The sequence below is a fragment of the Martes martes genome (assembly GCF_963455335.1).
Source record: "Martes martes genome assembly, chromosome: 6".
NCBI classification, from domain to species: domain Eukaryota; kingdom Metazoa; phylum Chordata; class Mammalia; order Carnivora; family Mustelidae; genus Martes; species Martes martes.
This window is the reverse complement of record NC_137893.1, coordinates 83,819,695-83,833,162: the sequence shown is the minus strand read 5'-3', so window position 1 is coordinate 83,833,162 and position 13,468 is coordinate 83,819,695. Positions and strand designations below refer to the sequence as shown.

At 44.9% G+C, this 13,468-nt stretch overlaps 1 protein-coding gene across 1 annotated transcript in view; it reads right to left on the bottom strand.

The window, feature by feature from the left end:
* Positions 1 to 1,129: 1,129 nt before the first annotated feature.
* TBC1D22B (TBC1 domain family member 22B) overlaps positions 1,130 to 13,468 on the bottom strand; it is a 75,016-nt gene continuing 62,677 nt past the window's right edge. The window contains exon 13 of the mRNA XM_080805718.1: positions 1,130 to 3,169. Coding sequence (XP_080661844.1) covers positions 3,041 to 3,169 — 129 coding nt within the window. The 3' untranslated portion in view covers positions 1,130 to 3,040. The remainder of the gene's footprint in view (positions 3,170 to 13,468) is intronic.

Genomic DNA, 13,468 nt, shown 5'->3' with positions numbered 1-13,468 from the left:
TCTCTATTAAATAAAGTCTTTAAAAAATAAAAAAATGTATGGAACAATGATTTCAAAGGCTGTGGAGTGCTCATCAGAAACCGGAAGAGACAGTGGTCTCTTTCCTGGTCTCTTCTTTATCCATCCTGTTGCTTTGGCAAGTGGATGCAGTGGCTAGAGTGCCAGCTGCCATCTTCTCCGTGAAGACCCAGAGAAGGAATCCAGGTTCCTAAAGATTTTGTGACTCAGATCCACCATACTAGCCCTGGGCGACCTCCTTTTGGACTTTCATGGGAGGGAAAAATAATTCCCCTGGTTTTCTTTCTTTTTTTTTTTAATAGAGATTTTATTTATTTGAGAGAGAACATGATAGAGAGAGAGGAGGAGGAGGAGCAGAGGAGAGGAAGAGGGAGAAGCAGACTTCCTGTTGAGCAGGGAGCTCAACACAGGGCTCATCCCAGGACTCCAGGATCATGACCTGAGCCAAAGGCAGACGCTTTAACCAACTGAGCCATGCAGGTACACCACCCCCCTTTTATTCTTTCTTTTAGGATTTTATTTGGGAGAGAGAGAGAGAGCATGAGCAGGGGGGAAGGGCAGAGGGAGAGGGAGAAGCAGACTCCCCGCTGAGCCCTGAGCCCCATACGGGACTCGATTCCAGGACGCTGAGATCATGATGTGAGCTGAAGTCAGACCTTAACCGACTGAGCCACCCAGGTGTCTGGTAAATTCCCCTGCTGTGTAAGCCACAGTTACTTTTTGGCTTCTGCTGCATGTTGCTGAATTTAATCCTAATATAGCTCCTGATTACTGAAACCAAGAGACACTCTCAGATGCATCCTAGGAAGAAGTTCTGGGTGAATAAACCGCTCCAGTGGTCATCGCAGGGCTTGCCGGGCACATGGTGATGTGCTGCGTAAACGTTAGTGGTTGGGCACCACATGCCTAATTTTTGTATCTCCCACAGGAACCCCCCCCCCCAGAGTGGGGGCTCAGTCCTCTGAGACTGCCTTCTGATTTTCTGTTGGTGCCCCACTTGCCCTACAGCAAATGCATCCCCCATACTTACTAATCTCAGCAAGAAAAAGCTGAGAAAAGGGGATGCCCTAGGTTCCAGATTACACAAATCCACAGGAGAAAAATCAGCAGTGGAGGAGGAAATACACTATTTATTTACAATCCTTTCACTTTATCCACAATTTCCATACAAACATAAAAACTAAAAAAATAAAACCACCATTTGGGAACACAAGTATCTTTCTTTAATTAGTCCAGGTGAGGGGAGGGTCACAGCCCTCTCGCTCTGTGAAGGAAACTATTGAGGCACACTGAAGGGGGAGGGGGAGGGTTAGGAAGAATGCCTGAGAAACAGCTCCAGATGAGAAATGGAACGTGCCAGCATGGTGGGGCTTCACTGGCAGATTCAAGGGTGTCACCCACCAGGGACACTGACCAGCTTCCCAGAAGGACAGCTGCTCGCCACCATTCCTCCCGCCCCTGCCACCTCTCTGCTATGGAACTCCCAAAATCAAACATGCGCCCCCCTCTCATGAGCTGTGGGGGGGTATGACAGTGACAGCAGGGGACACTGGATGCCTCTCTCTGAGAAGAGCCCCAAACCCCAGGGAGACGCAGAAAACCCCTTTCCTTGGCACTGATGAATCAGTCACAGCTTCTGTCTTGAATAGGATGCTGCCTGGAGGAAAAAATGGAAAAACAAAAGATCTCCCCCAGCCTCCTGGGGAAAGGGAGGGGCTGAAAACATGCAGGAGGGCTTCCGCCTCTGTGGGTGCCTCTCTGGGAGGCTCTCTGGGGGACAGGTTGGGGGTTCTGTCTGCCCAACACGGGGAAGGAGTGGGGTAGATGTTCCACAAGGACCTGGGGAGAGGGTGGGGAGCGGGGAGGGAAGAGAGAAAAACTCTGAGACACTGATGCTGGGAAGGCTGCCACCTGTTGTCAAAGCAGGTCTGTCTGCTCAGCAATGCTCGCTCTGGCAGACGCCTGTCCTCCCCTGCACAGGAGGGCACCCAGAACCCGACCTGGAGATGCCAGAGCCACCTGCCTGGCAACTTCATCTGTGCTAGTGACCGAGATTGCTTTCACATGTTGATGCACATTATAAATATAAAATCATATCTGCTACAAAGAGGACATATATTTGTACATCTTTACCCATATATATAATAACACAATTTACACATAATATCTTGGAGTGGGTCATCATGGGAAAAGGGTTTGGAGAGGTGTAAAGCCCCTTCTCCCTCCCCTGCCCTGATCCTTCTCAAGGGACGCCTGTATACTTGGTCACCAGGGCCCTTCCCAGCTGGTGGCGACTGGGCTAGTCTGTCTGGACACAGAAATTCAGACACGTAACTAAATGCTGATGGGTGTGTATACCCACATACACACACAAACGCAGGTGCACATACGCACATCTGGGGAGAAAAGGAAAAATGACATCCTTAGCCCTTGGGTGCAGGCCTCTTCCCAGAGTTACAGGCATCAGCGCCTCCTCTATGTGAGAACAACAGTCTTAAGCTGCCCCTCATTGGCTCAGACCAGGGCAGAAGGGGAAGGGCTAGGAACTGGGTGGGGAGAGGGAGAGTGGGAGGGATCAGGAGTCTTCTGAAAACATAAGGCGTTTTTTTTTTTGACCTGTGATCAAATCAAACTATGTCACAAAAAGCAATGGCATCAGTTGGAGCCGGGAGGTGAGAGACAGTCAGTCCATGTAGGGACAATGTGAATTGAGACCCTGAGCCTTCCCCTTCTTTAGTCCAATTTCTTTTAAAGGGGCAGACAACCCTGTACCTCCTTTCCAGTCATCTCCCAGAGCTGGGCCCATCCACGCATCACGGAATACTGACAGTGGTCCAAGAAACACATCCAGAGACATGGAGTGGTGGACAGGCACGCCGAAAAGTTAAGACCTGGGCGGCGGATGGGAGCTTTTTACAGCAGGAGTGGTTCCTGGCCGGAGTCCACGGCTCGCACGGTGGCCACAGTGATCAGATTGCCATCAGAGATGGGGACAGTCTGGGTCCCCCTGGGGAGACAGCACCTATCGGCGGTAGTGGTTAGGGGCATCAGCAAACATGTACTTCAGTCTGTATGCCTCGGCGAGAAGCAGCCCTATCTCTTCGTTGCCCCAGTGTATCGTAGGTAAGTTTTGTAGCAGCATTAGGAGACCCTGGAATGCAAGAAAAGAAGTTTGGTCATCCCAGGACGACAGACCAAGGGACCGGCAGGTCCCTTCCTCCTGGATCACACATCCCATAGGGTCAGGCTCCTTCTTCCCAAGCAGCACTCAGCCCCCAGCTCCCAGTTCATCTTCAGGAAGCCCTGAAAAGCCTCTGTTGATTCTCTCATATCCACTAACACCTGCCTCTTTTAAAAATATTATAGACAGAGAATGACACCAACAAATTAAGATATTGAAAAAGAAAAATAATCACTCATCATCCAAATATACCTCTCTTTATTTCCAAGTTTTCCTTTTCAGTCTTTTTTTCACAAGCATTATTTCTTTAAATAGCTGTAATCATCATTATGATTTTTATATGCTTTTTAATCACATTCTTTTACTATAATTTCAGTGTTTTTCCATGCAGCCTTAAAAATGACTATTCTCAGTGTTAGTACTCCATCATGTGGCTATACCCTAATTTACTCAACCATTTGCCTTTTGTTAGACACTTAATTTGCTTCCTTTAAAAAAAACTTTATCCAAAAAACTGCACCTTTATTAAAAATAATCCCTTTATGCATATTCATAATTGCATACCCTTTTTCATTTGTTATATTTCTCCTAATGCCAGTGTTCACTTCTAATCACTGTATTCAGCTGCTGTCCTGCTCTCCAAAGACCATTCTCGACCTACCAGTCCAGCTTATTTCCTATGTTCCCAATGCACATGCCTTTCTAGTTAGGTCTATTTCAGCCAGATTTATTTGTGCCTCCGAGGTTTAATTTATATTGTTCCTTTAACTTAGGAGACCTTCTCTCTTCTCCTCTACCTATCTCAGTCCTATTCAGTTCTTGAAACCCAGATCCCTCAAACAGCTCCAGAGAGACAGCCTATTAAAGAGGATATTAGAATAAAAAGAAAATGAGAGGTTGTCTCTGTAATTTAGTTCCCCATGCTGCTGCTGCTGCTTCGTGTTATCTCTTTTCCCCCTCTTTTTTAAAGTCTATTTACTTATAATTTATTTTTAATTAATCCCTATACCTGGGGGTGCCTGGGTGGTTCAGTCGGTTAAGCATCTGCCTTTGGCTCAGGTTGTGATCCCCTGGGATCAAGCCTGAACTAGGCTCCCTGCTCAGTGGGGAGCCTGCTTCTTCCTCTCCCTCTGTCCCCCACTTGTGCTTGCTTGCTCTCTCTCTAGTGCTCTTTCTCAAACAAATAAATAATCTTTAATTTTGAAAAAAAGTAATCTCTACACTCAACATGGGGATTGAACCCACAATCCTAAGTTCAAGAGTTGCATGCTCTACCAACCAAGCCAGCCAGGTGCCCCCGTTTCTCTTTCTGAATTGGATATTATTCTTATTTTTCTGATTATAAATGTTATAATAGCAAGACAAAACCCAGGGACATAAAGGAGATGGGCGGACTTGATTACACATAACTTCAGTATGTCAAAAGGTGCCAAAAACCCGGTTAAAGGATAAGAAACTGACTATAAGAAAATATTTTGTAACACCTTTAAAAAATCGAATCCATCATCAAAATACTATCCAGGGTGCCTGGGTGGCTCAGTGGGTTGAAACCTCTGCCTTCGGCTCAGGTCATGATTCCAGGGTCCTGGGATCGAGCTCCACATCGGGCTCTCTGCTCAGCGGGGAGCCTGCTTCCTCCTCTCTCTCTGCCTGCTTCTCTGCCTACTTGTGATCTCTGTCTGTCAAATAAATAAATAAAATCTTTTAAAAAAATAAAAAAAAATACTATCCGTGGGCGCCTGGGTGGCTCAGTGGGTTAAGCCGCTGCCTTTGGCTCAGGTCATGATCTCAGGGTCCTGGGATCGAGTCCCACATCAGGCTCTCTGCTCAACAGGGAGCTTGCTTCCCTCTCTCTCTCTCTCTGCCTGCCTCTCTGCCTACTTGTGATCTCTCTCTGTCAAATAAATAAATAAAATCTTTAAAAAAAAAAATACTATCCGTAATCCAATACTATCTATAATAAAAAAGGAGCATCTACTGGGACACCTGGGTGGCTCAGCTGGTTAAGCCGCTGCCTTCAGCTCAGGTCATGATCCCAGGGTCCTGGGATCCAGTCCCGCATCGGGTTCCTTGCTCGGCGGGGAACCTGCTTCTCTCGCTGCCTCTGCCTGCCCCTCTGCCTGCTTGTGTGTACTCTCTCTCTCTGGCAAATAAATAAAATCTTAAAAAAAAAAAAAAAGGAGCATCTACTAATTGGTGAGAGAGAAAGAAAGCCACCAGAGAGAAGAACAGGTGAGTAATACGAACAGGTAATGTGCAGAGAGCCCATGGCCCATCCCCATGCTGGGAAGACTTTTAAAAAGCCTGCTCTGAGCTGATCTGGACGCTCTAGTGATGTTTTGCAGTTTTCAGTGGAAAGGTCTTGCATATCCGTTACGAGATTTTTTTTTAATGAGTCACATTTTTTTTATTATTAACATATAATGTATTATTAGCCCCAGGGATACAGGTCTGTGAATCGTCAGACTTACATACTTCACAGCACTCACCATAGCACATACCCTCCCCAATGCTTTATGAGATTTCTTCCTCTGGAAACAGACACTTAGCTGTGTACACTGCTGCTGCCTGGGGCACCTCACTGCTATGGATGGCCAACAGGATGAAGATCCCAATTCGGGGACAGTGTAAGTTCCGGGTTCTGCCCTAGACCTCTCCTTCCCCACTTCCCAGAAAGTGGATATGTATGGAGGAGCAGATACAGTCATCTCAGACCGTAAGATGAAAGCCGCGTGCCTGAGACAGCAGAGCAACAAGACAGAGGGGCGCCTGGGTGGCTCAGTGGGTTAAAGCCTCTGCCTTCGGCTCAGGTCATGATCTCAGGGTCCTGGGATGGAGCCCTACATTGGCTCTCTCCTCAGCAGGGGTTCTGCTTCTCCCTCTCTCTCTGCCTGCCCCTCTGCCTACTTGTGATCTCTGTCTGTCAAATAAATAAATAAAATCTTAAAAAAAAAAAAAAAAAGACAGAAGGGATCCGCATCCCTGCCACTCTGGAGCTGGAATGTTAGCCGTGGACCGCCTACACCTAGGCCAGGAATTGAACAAGTAAACAACTACCTAGTTTCAAGCCACTGCTGTTCTAGGGTCTTGGTTCCAGGAGACAAGTTTGTATCATCTCGACACACACAGGCTGTCTCTACCAAAACGATAAACGTGCATGGTCTTTGATCCAGCGACTCTGCCTCTGTGTCCCTGTCCTAAGGGAATAGTCACAGTTCTGCACGAAGGTCTTCGCTGCATGCACAGTGGCTTCAAATAGTGTGGACTTGTTAGGTACCCTGCGGTTATCCACATCATGAAATACAAGGCGGCAGAGAACAAATGAAGTCGGACTACACACACCGACGTGGGAAGATAACGAAGACATTTTTAGGAGTAAAAAAGAAAACCGTTGTAGAAAAATATAGTATGATCCCACTTAGATAAATGAGAAAACACAATATATTGGTATAAGAGTATGCACATGTGTATATAAAAAATTTAGAAGTTGAGGAGGTAAGCTGTTAACACTTCGGGGGACTTTTATTTTTTTCCCATTATACTTCTGTATCATTTGAGCTCTGTGTTTTCAATTTTTACAATAACTTTTTTTTTTTTAAAGACTTATTCGTTCACTCCACAGAAAGAGAGCATGAGCATGGGAGGTGGGGGGCAGAGGGAGAGAATCCCAAGCAAACTCCCTGCTGAGTGCAGAGATATGGGGAAGGGACTCTATCTTAGGGTCCTGAGATCATGAGCCAAGACCGAGAGCTGGACGCTCAACCAACTGAGTCACCCAGGTGCCCCAACAGTTAAGATTTTATATATTACTTGTGTGGTGGAACTTTTTCTCTAGAGAAATACACACTCTGTGGTAGTTTTTAGTAAAAAGTAAAAACACAGAAAATAAATTACCTATAACTTCATAGTCAAGAGGAAGTCACTTTTAAACATTTTGGCATATTTCCTTCCACTCCCTTTCTGCACATTTTCCATAGTTGAGATATTTTCTCTATATAATTTTGAATCTATTTAGCATTTATCATAAGCATTTCCTCTAATATTAAAAACTCCTTGTAGATACTTTCACGGCCAAAGAATTTCTCATGACACAGATGTACCGTAATTTACTCTACATCTTCCTGTTTTGAGTACTTAATTATTTCTGTTTTTTCATCATAATGAAATTATAATGAACAGCCTTGTGCATAGAGCCACATTTTCGATGATTTCCTTGGGCTGAATTCCTAGGAATGAAATTACTGTGTCAAAGAACATGAACATTTTAAAGGTACTTAATGCTCATTCAGAAAATGCATTCCAGAAAAATGCTCATTTCCCTAGATCTCCACCAGCACTGAATACTTGTATCAAACAAATACTGTTCTTTGTAAACCTTTTCCCTGAGATCTCCAGGCCTGAGAACAGAACTCAAAAGCCTTAAGTCAAAATGGTGGTGGACTCACGGGAAGAACACAATGAGAAAGGAATCACGCTGCACTCTTCTCTGTATGTTCATGCTCCTCCCCCATGCCCACCTTGGTGGCTGGCATCTGCCTTCTGTCTTTCCCAAACCCTGTAGGTAACCACCCCTCACCATCCCATCGTTGCTACTGAAATTCATTCGACCAGACCCATCACTCAATGATTACTGATAGTCACTCAACCCACTCAGATGCTTTTTTAAAAGCGCTATTAGCAGATCTAAACATCTCTGCAGTGTGCTTTTCTCATGGTTAACAACCCTCTCTCTTGGCCTCTATTCTAGGTCTACCTTGTTTTTTTTGTTTTTGTTTTTCAATCTCACCTTAAAAAAAAGATGCCCTTGGAGCACAATACCCTGCCCCATGAACTCCTGGCCTCTGGCCCCTCTGACTCTTCCTTCCTGCTTCCTATCCCTTACCCCAAGTATCCTCATCCCCACTAGAACGGGAAAAGGTACTGCATCTTTTTGCCAGCATCCTCCCCAGGGAGCCAACTTTTATTCTAATTCTGGCAGACTCTCTACTACAGAGGTCCTCACCCTTTCTGTACCCCAGACTCTAGCTATGGGGAGAAGCCTATGGATCCCTTAAATACATAAAATACATAGCATCACAAAGGAGACTAGTTAAATCGAAACAGTCATCGAAATATTTTTAAACAAATTTATGATATCACCATAGATGTGCTTTATTAATATATTCTATAATAAGCTCTAATGGCAGATTAAATAACTACCATTATTTCAAAGTAAGAGTGAACACAAACAATGTTTTGAGATACCTCTAACAACTTCATAGGATAGGAAAATTCCAGTAATAACTGACAAAGGAAGCTACTGCAAATATTACTGTGCTTTCTTGGCTACATTCACTATTGTAGGAAATGCTAACTTTGACCTTGGGGTTATTGAAAATAAAGCTGAAATTATGTTTCCATTAATTTCTAGGGATCCCCTGACTTCTAAATGCAGACCCTAAGTTAAAGTCCCTTGCTCCTGTAGCTTGTCCTTCTTTTGATTCACACCAAAGCCAACAAAAATTCTTATACTTCTGGGGCAGCTGGGTGACTCAATTGGTTGAGTGTCTGCCTTCGGTTCAGGTCATGATCCCAGAGTCCTGGGATCAAGCCCCACACGAGCTCTTTGCTCAATGGGGAGCCTGATTCTCCCATTCCTGCTCCCCTGCTTGTGCTCACCTTCTCTGTCAAATAAATTTTTAAAAATTCTTATAGTTCCCTTTGGAGGTCAGTTTAACACCCAAGTGTCCATATTAACACAAATATTAAATTTTACATTACATTGTACATTGTAATGTACATTGTACATTACACTTTATTCATTGGAAAACATTTTTCTATTTCTTTCTCTCTTCTTTTTTGGTACAAATTGTTTTTGTAATTAGAGTTTCAGTCCCATTTTCAATCAGCTTGCTGGGTGAGGTCAAATTGCTATCCTATTTCCTGAGGACATACTTCATTGACTCAGAATCAACCCCTGCTTTCCATGGAAGGGGAGCTGAAGGAATGGTACATGCGTAGCCTCATCCAGAACATAAGCAAGAAAATCCTGGGAACTTGGGAGTCTCGATGAAACTCTTGGGGTTTTAAGTGTTGGTCCTACCTGTCCAACCAGGCTGCAAAAGCTGAATCAACTATAGGAACTCTTAGAAATACTTGGGCCCAAGCCTTATCCCTGGAGTTTTGGATTCTAGAAACCTGGGTGGGATCTGGCAACCACACTTCTTCAAGGTTTCCAGTAGCCAACCAGGTGTGGGATTACAACTAGGGAGATTAAAAAGCTCTTAAAGGAATAAAAGCATATTTGGGATGCAGGTCTAATAGTGAGATCCCAAGGTAAGAAACACCTAGACGCTATATGGACAGTGACCTTTCACTAAATAAATTAAGGTGAATCTATAAAATAAAATATCCTTTTTAAAAAAGAATTATTTATTTATTTTAAAAAATGTTATCTATTTATTTGAAAGAGAGAGAGGACAAGCAGGGGGAGTGACAGGCAGAGGGAGAAGGAGAAGCAGGCTCCCCGCTGAGCAGAGAGCCCAACATGGGGCTTGATCCCAGGACGCTGAGAACGTGACCCGAGCTAAAGGCAGATGCTCAACCAACTGAGCCACCCAAGTGCCCCAAGACTTATTTATTTCAGAGAGCGGGAGAGAGAGAGAGCACGGTGGGGAGGGGCAGAAGAAGAGAGAGAGAATCTCAAGCAGACTCCATGCTGAGCATGAGCCTGGTGTGGGGCTCCAACCAATTACCCTGAGATCATGACCTGAGCTGAAATTAAGAGTCAGACAACCAACTGACTTAGCCACTCAGGTGCCCCTATAAAATAAAATATCCTGTAGCCAACTAATTATTTTAACGTTTTCACAATTTCTATATAAGCAGGTACTCATGCAAAATGCAAAAAGTATAAAAGTGGGGGAAGCATAGATTTACATGCTTTTGACATGATAGAACATCCACTGTATTTTGTAAAGTGAAGAGTACATAAAATGTTTGCATTAATGGTTATATACACAGAGCACGTATTTATTGTATAGATTTGCATGGTGAAATGCCTGGAAGGAAATATATCACCTTCGAGTGATAAGTATTCAGGTACTTGATTTTCTTTTTCTCTTTGCTTATTGATATTTCTAAATTTTCTGTAATGAATGCATATGCTTGGACAATTGATAACAAAGGAGTGATCTCTCTAGCAGAGGAGAGCATCTACCTGTAATTGCCAATTCCTCTAACCTTGCTGGAAACCTCCCAGAAGCCTTGAAATAATTCTAACCCTGGCCAAGGTAACATTTCTGTGTGCCTCCAGGCAGTGAGGCATACAGTGAGGAAGCACTCTGCCACCTAGTGGCTACTTCTAGGAACTGGATCCTGTATCAGTGCTGGAACAATGGGAAACCCTGCCCAATGCATTGATAAATTTGGGATCGTAGAAAAGTAGTAGAAACCAAATGGCTGTGGGAAGAAAGCATTAATCACAAATCAGGTGCTTTTCTATAGGGACAGAAAAAAGATACCGTTGGGGCAGGGAATAACTGAAGATTTGTTACAAAGCCTGCTCATGGGAGCACCAGGCATGACATGCAGCCAAACGAAACACTATAGCGATGACGAAATAGTTTATGGGGCAAGCAGCAGAGAGCAGCTCCAAATTAATGAGAAAGGACCAAAGAAAAGCTGGAAATGGCTAAAATAGCAGAAAACAGCCTGACCTAGAAATGGGCTGAGAATCCGTAGATCCTAAAGGAAAAGGAATATGGCAGAAAAGGAACTGAAGGCATAGGGGGTGGGGGAGACAATAATTAGGTAAGGGGGCCAAAGGAGAAGGGATAGAGGTTATAACCAAAGACACCCTGTAAGGAAAAGGTATGTCCAATAGATGGAAGAACTGAAGAGGGAGAACATCAAGGATAATAATCATTACAGTGACAGCTATCATATACCAAGCACTTACTACATACCAGATGGGGTTCCAAGTACTTTACATGTGCTCTCTATTAACTCCTTTAATCTTCACATCAACTCTATGAAATGCTAATATTACCTCCATTTTACAGATGAGGAAATCGAGGCCCAGAGATTAAGGAATTTGCCCCAGGGCCACAGAGTAGCTCTGGGCTGGAATTTGAACCCAGGCACTCTGGCTTTAGAGCTTGTGCTCATAACCACTATAATATATACTGCTTGCCCTGGAGTGAGAAGACAAGTGGGGCATAACGTAGCAGGATCAAAAAGAAAGGAAGTCATAGCAGAGGCTGTTTGAGGGAAATGTGGAAGAGCTGCTTGATTTTATTCAGTGATGAGAACCCAGCATAACCAAAGATAGAACATGTAATGATTAACAGCAGAAGAACTTAAAGACCATGTAAAATATACACTAAATAAGATACTGTGTGTAGAATCACTTAGCAATATTGGAACATCCTTTGTGAATGTAAAGTGTATTCAGGCATGTAAAAATATTTTCTTGGTCAAATAAGTAGTACTTTAAAACAAATCCCCCATTTTGAGAATCAGTGAGGTAGCAAAACAATTCCTCTGGCTACAATATAAGCTTTACAAAACACATCCTTGAATGTAAACTTTTTGAGAGTCGAACTTATTCACTGGTTTTCTCCCAAAGTGTGTTTAGCCAGTTTCCCATCGGAAAAGGCCATGCTGAGTCCCCCTCAATGGCTTGTTTTATGTCTAGTGACCGTGCCCTTTCTTCTACCAGCTTGCTTCGGGTGAAAGATCTTTAGGTTCCCAGGGTTCCCTGTGAACGCTTCTGGGCAGGATTCAAACTGACAATTCATGGGATGTCTGTTAAAGATCGGGCCTGTGTTGGACAATGTTCCAAAACCCTACCCTTGAGTTCCTGCAGAAGTGGTGGGTGGGTGCCTTCGGGCTGAAGGGATTTACTTACAGTTAGTTGGTTATTTAGGTCTGGGACACCTCGTAGGCTTAGCACTGTTGCACTGAACAAGTCTACCCTGCATCACACAAGACATTTTCAGAACCGGATCATCTCCAAGGCTTTTTTCCACAGGAGGAAAGCAGAGGATTCTCAGATCAGCCGCCATTTTGCTTTAGAGTCATCAGCTGACTCCCTCGACGGTTTCCTTTTTATGTAAAGGAATTCTGATTATTAGTCCTTGGAGTTCCCTGCACAGTGCTTCTCAAAATCAGTCTGGAGCCACCTGAGGCCTTGTTGGCACCTGCCTGACATCTTGTGGGGTCCCAGGCTCTTCTGGTCTCTCAGACATGCTGTTTTTCCTGAGAGGACTTTTTCGGCTGTGGGACGAGTGAGCAGGCATTTCCTCACTCAGGCCCGCTCTCTCTGACTCGGGCACACATACTTTTCCCAGATGTATTTCTTATGGTGGAATAGTTTTCAGGCTTCCTATGGGTTACTTTACTCAGCACAAATTTTCTTTTCTTTTCCTTCTTCCTTCCTTCCTTCCTTCCTTCCTTTCCTTTTCTTTCTAATATAAATGAAGGGTTTATTACAAAATACAAAATGCTGGTTTCTCATTATCAGGGATTCAAGAAACTGAGGCCATGAGCCCACCCTGGGTGGGGCTGGGGGCTGGAAGCTGGGCTCAGGAGCGGGTCAGAAGGCCCTGGTGTATAACCCCCAGCAGAAGGGCACTCTCCAGAGTTGCTGCCCCGCTCTTACCTTACTGTCTGTATACTGGGTGCTCCTAGGCATGGACCCCCTGTGTCATGTGCATGCCCCTCTTGAAATGCTGGGGTAGGGATTGCAGAAGCCGGACCTTGACCAACAGACCAACACAGGCGGCCATGCTGTGGTGCGGGAGGGTGGGCGTGAAGGCCACGCCGCTGTGTTCTCAGTGTGGCTCACCTAAACCTGGGCTCGCTCTACTACGTTCCATTCTTCTAGGGGCTGTTGCAGCTCTGGGATGCGGATGGAGCAGGTTGGATCAAAGACCCCGTGCACGCCACTGCTGCTGGGAACCTGTCTGTCCTCTTCGCCCACAGTCACCAAGTGTCCCCCAGAGTGCTCAGAGGCGAGGAAGGGACCGGCCACCGTGCTGCTGGCCCACTCAAGTGTCCCGCATACACTTTTTTCCCCAAGTACCCACAACTCAGCATAACTCATGTTCTTCCAAATGCACACTGAATTTTTGATTCTCGGACGTGTTGCCCTTCTCCGTCCTAGCAGCCCCTTTTGTTTTGGTGTCGCAAACTAGTGGTGTGCTGACCCACAGAGGGCCTGCCACATGTTCCCTCACAGAACTCACTCGACCATCTCACGTCCTGCTGGGTTTCACGGGTTAACCT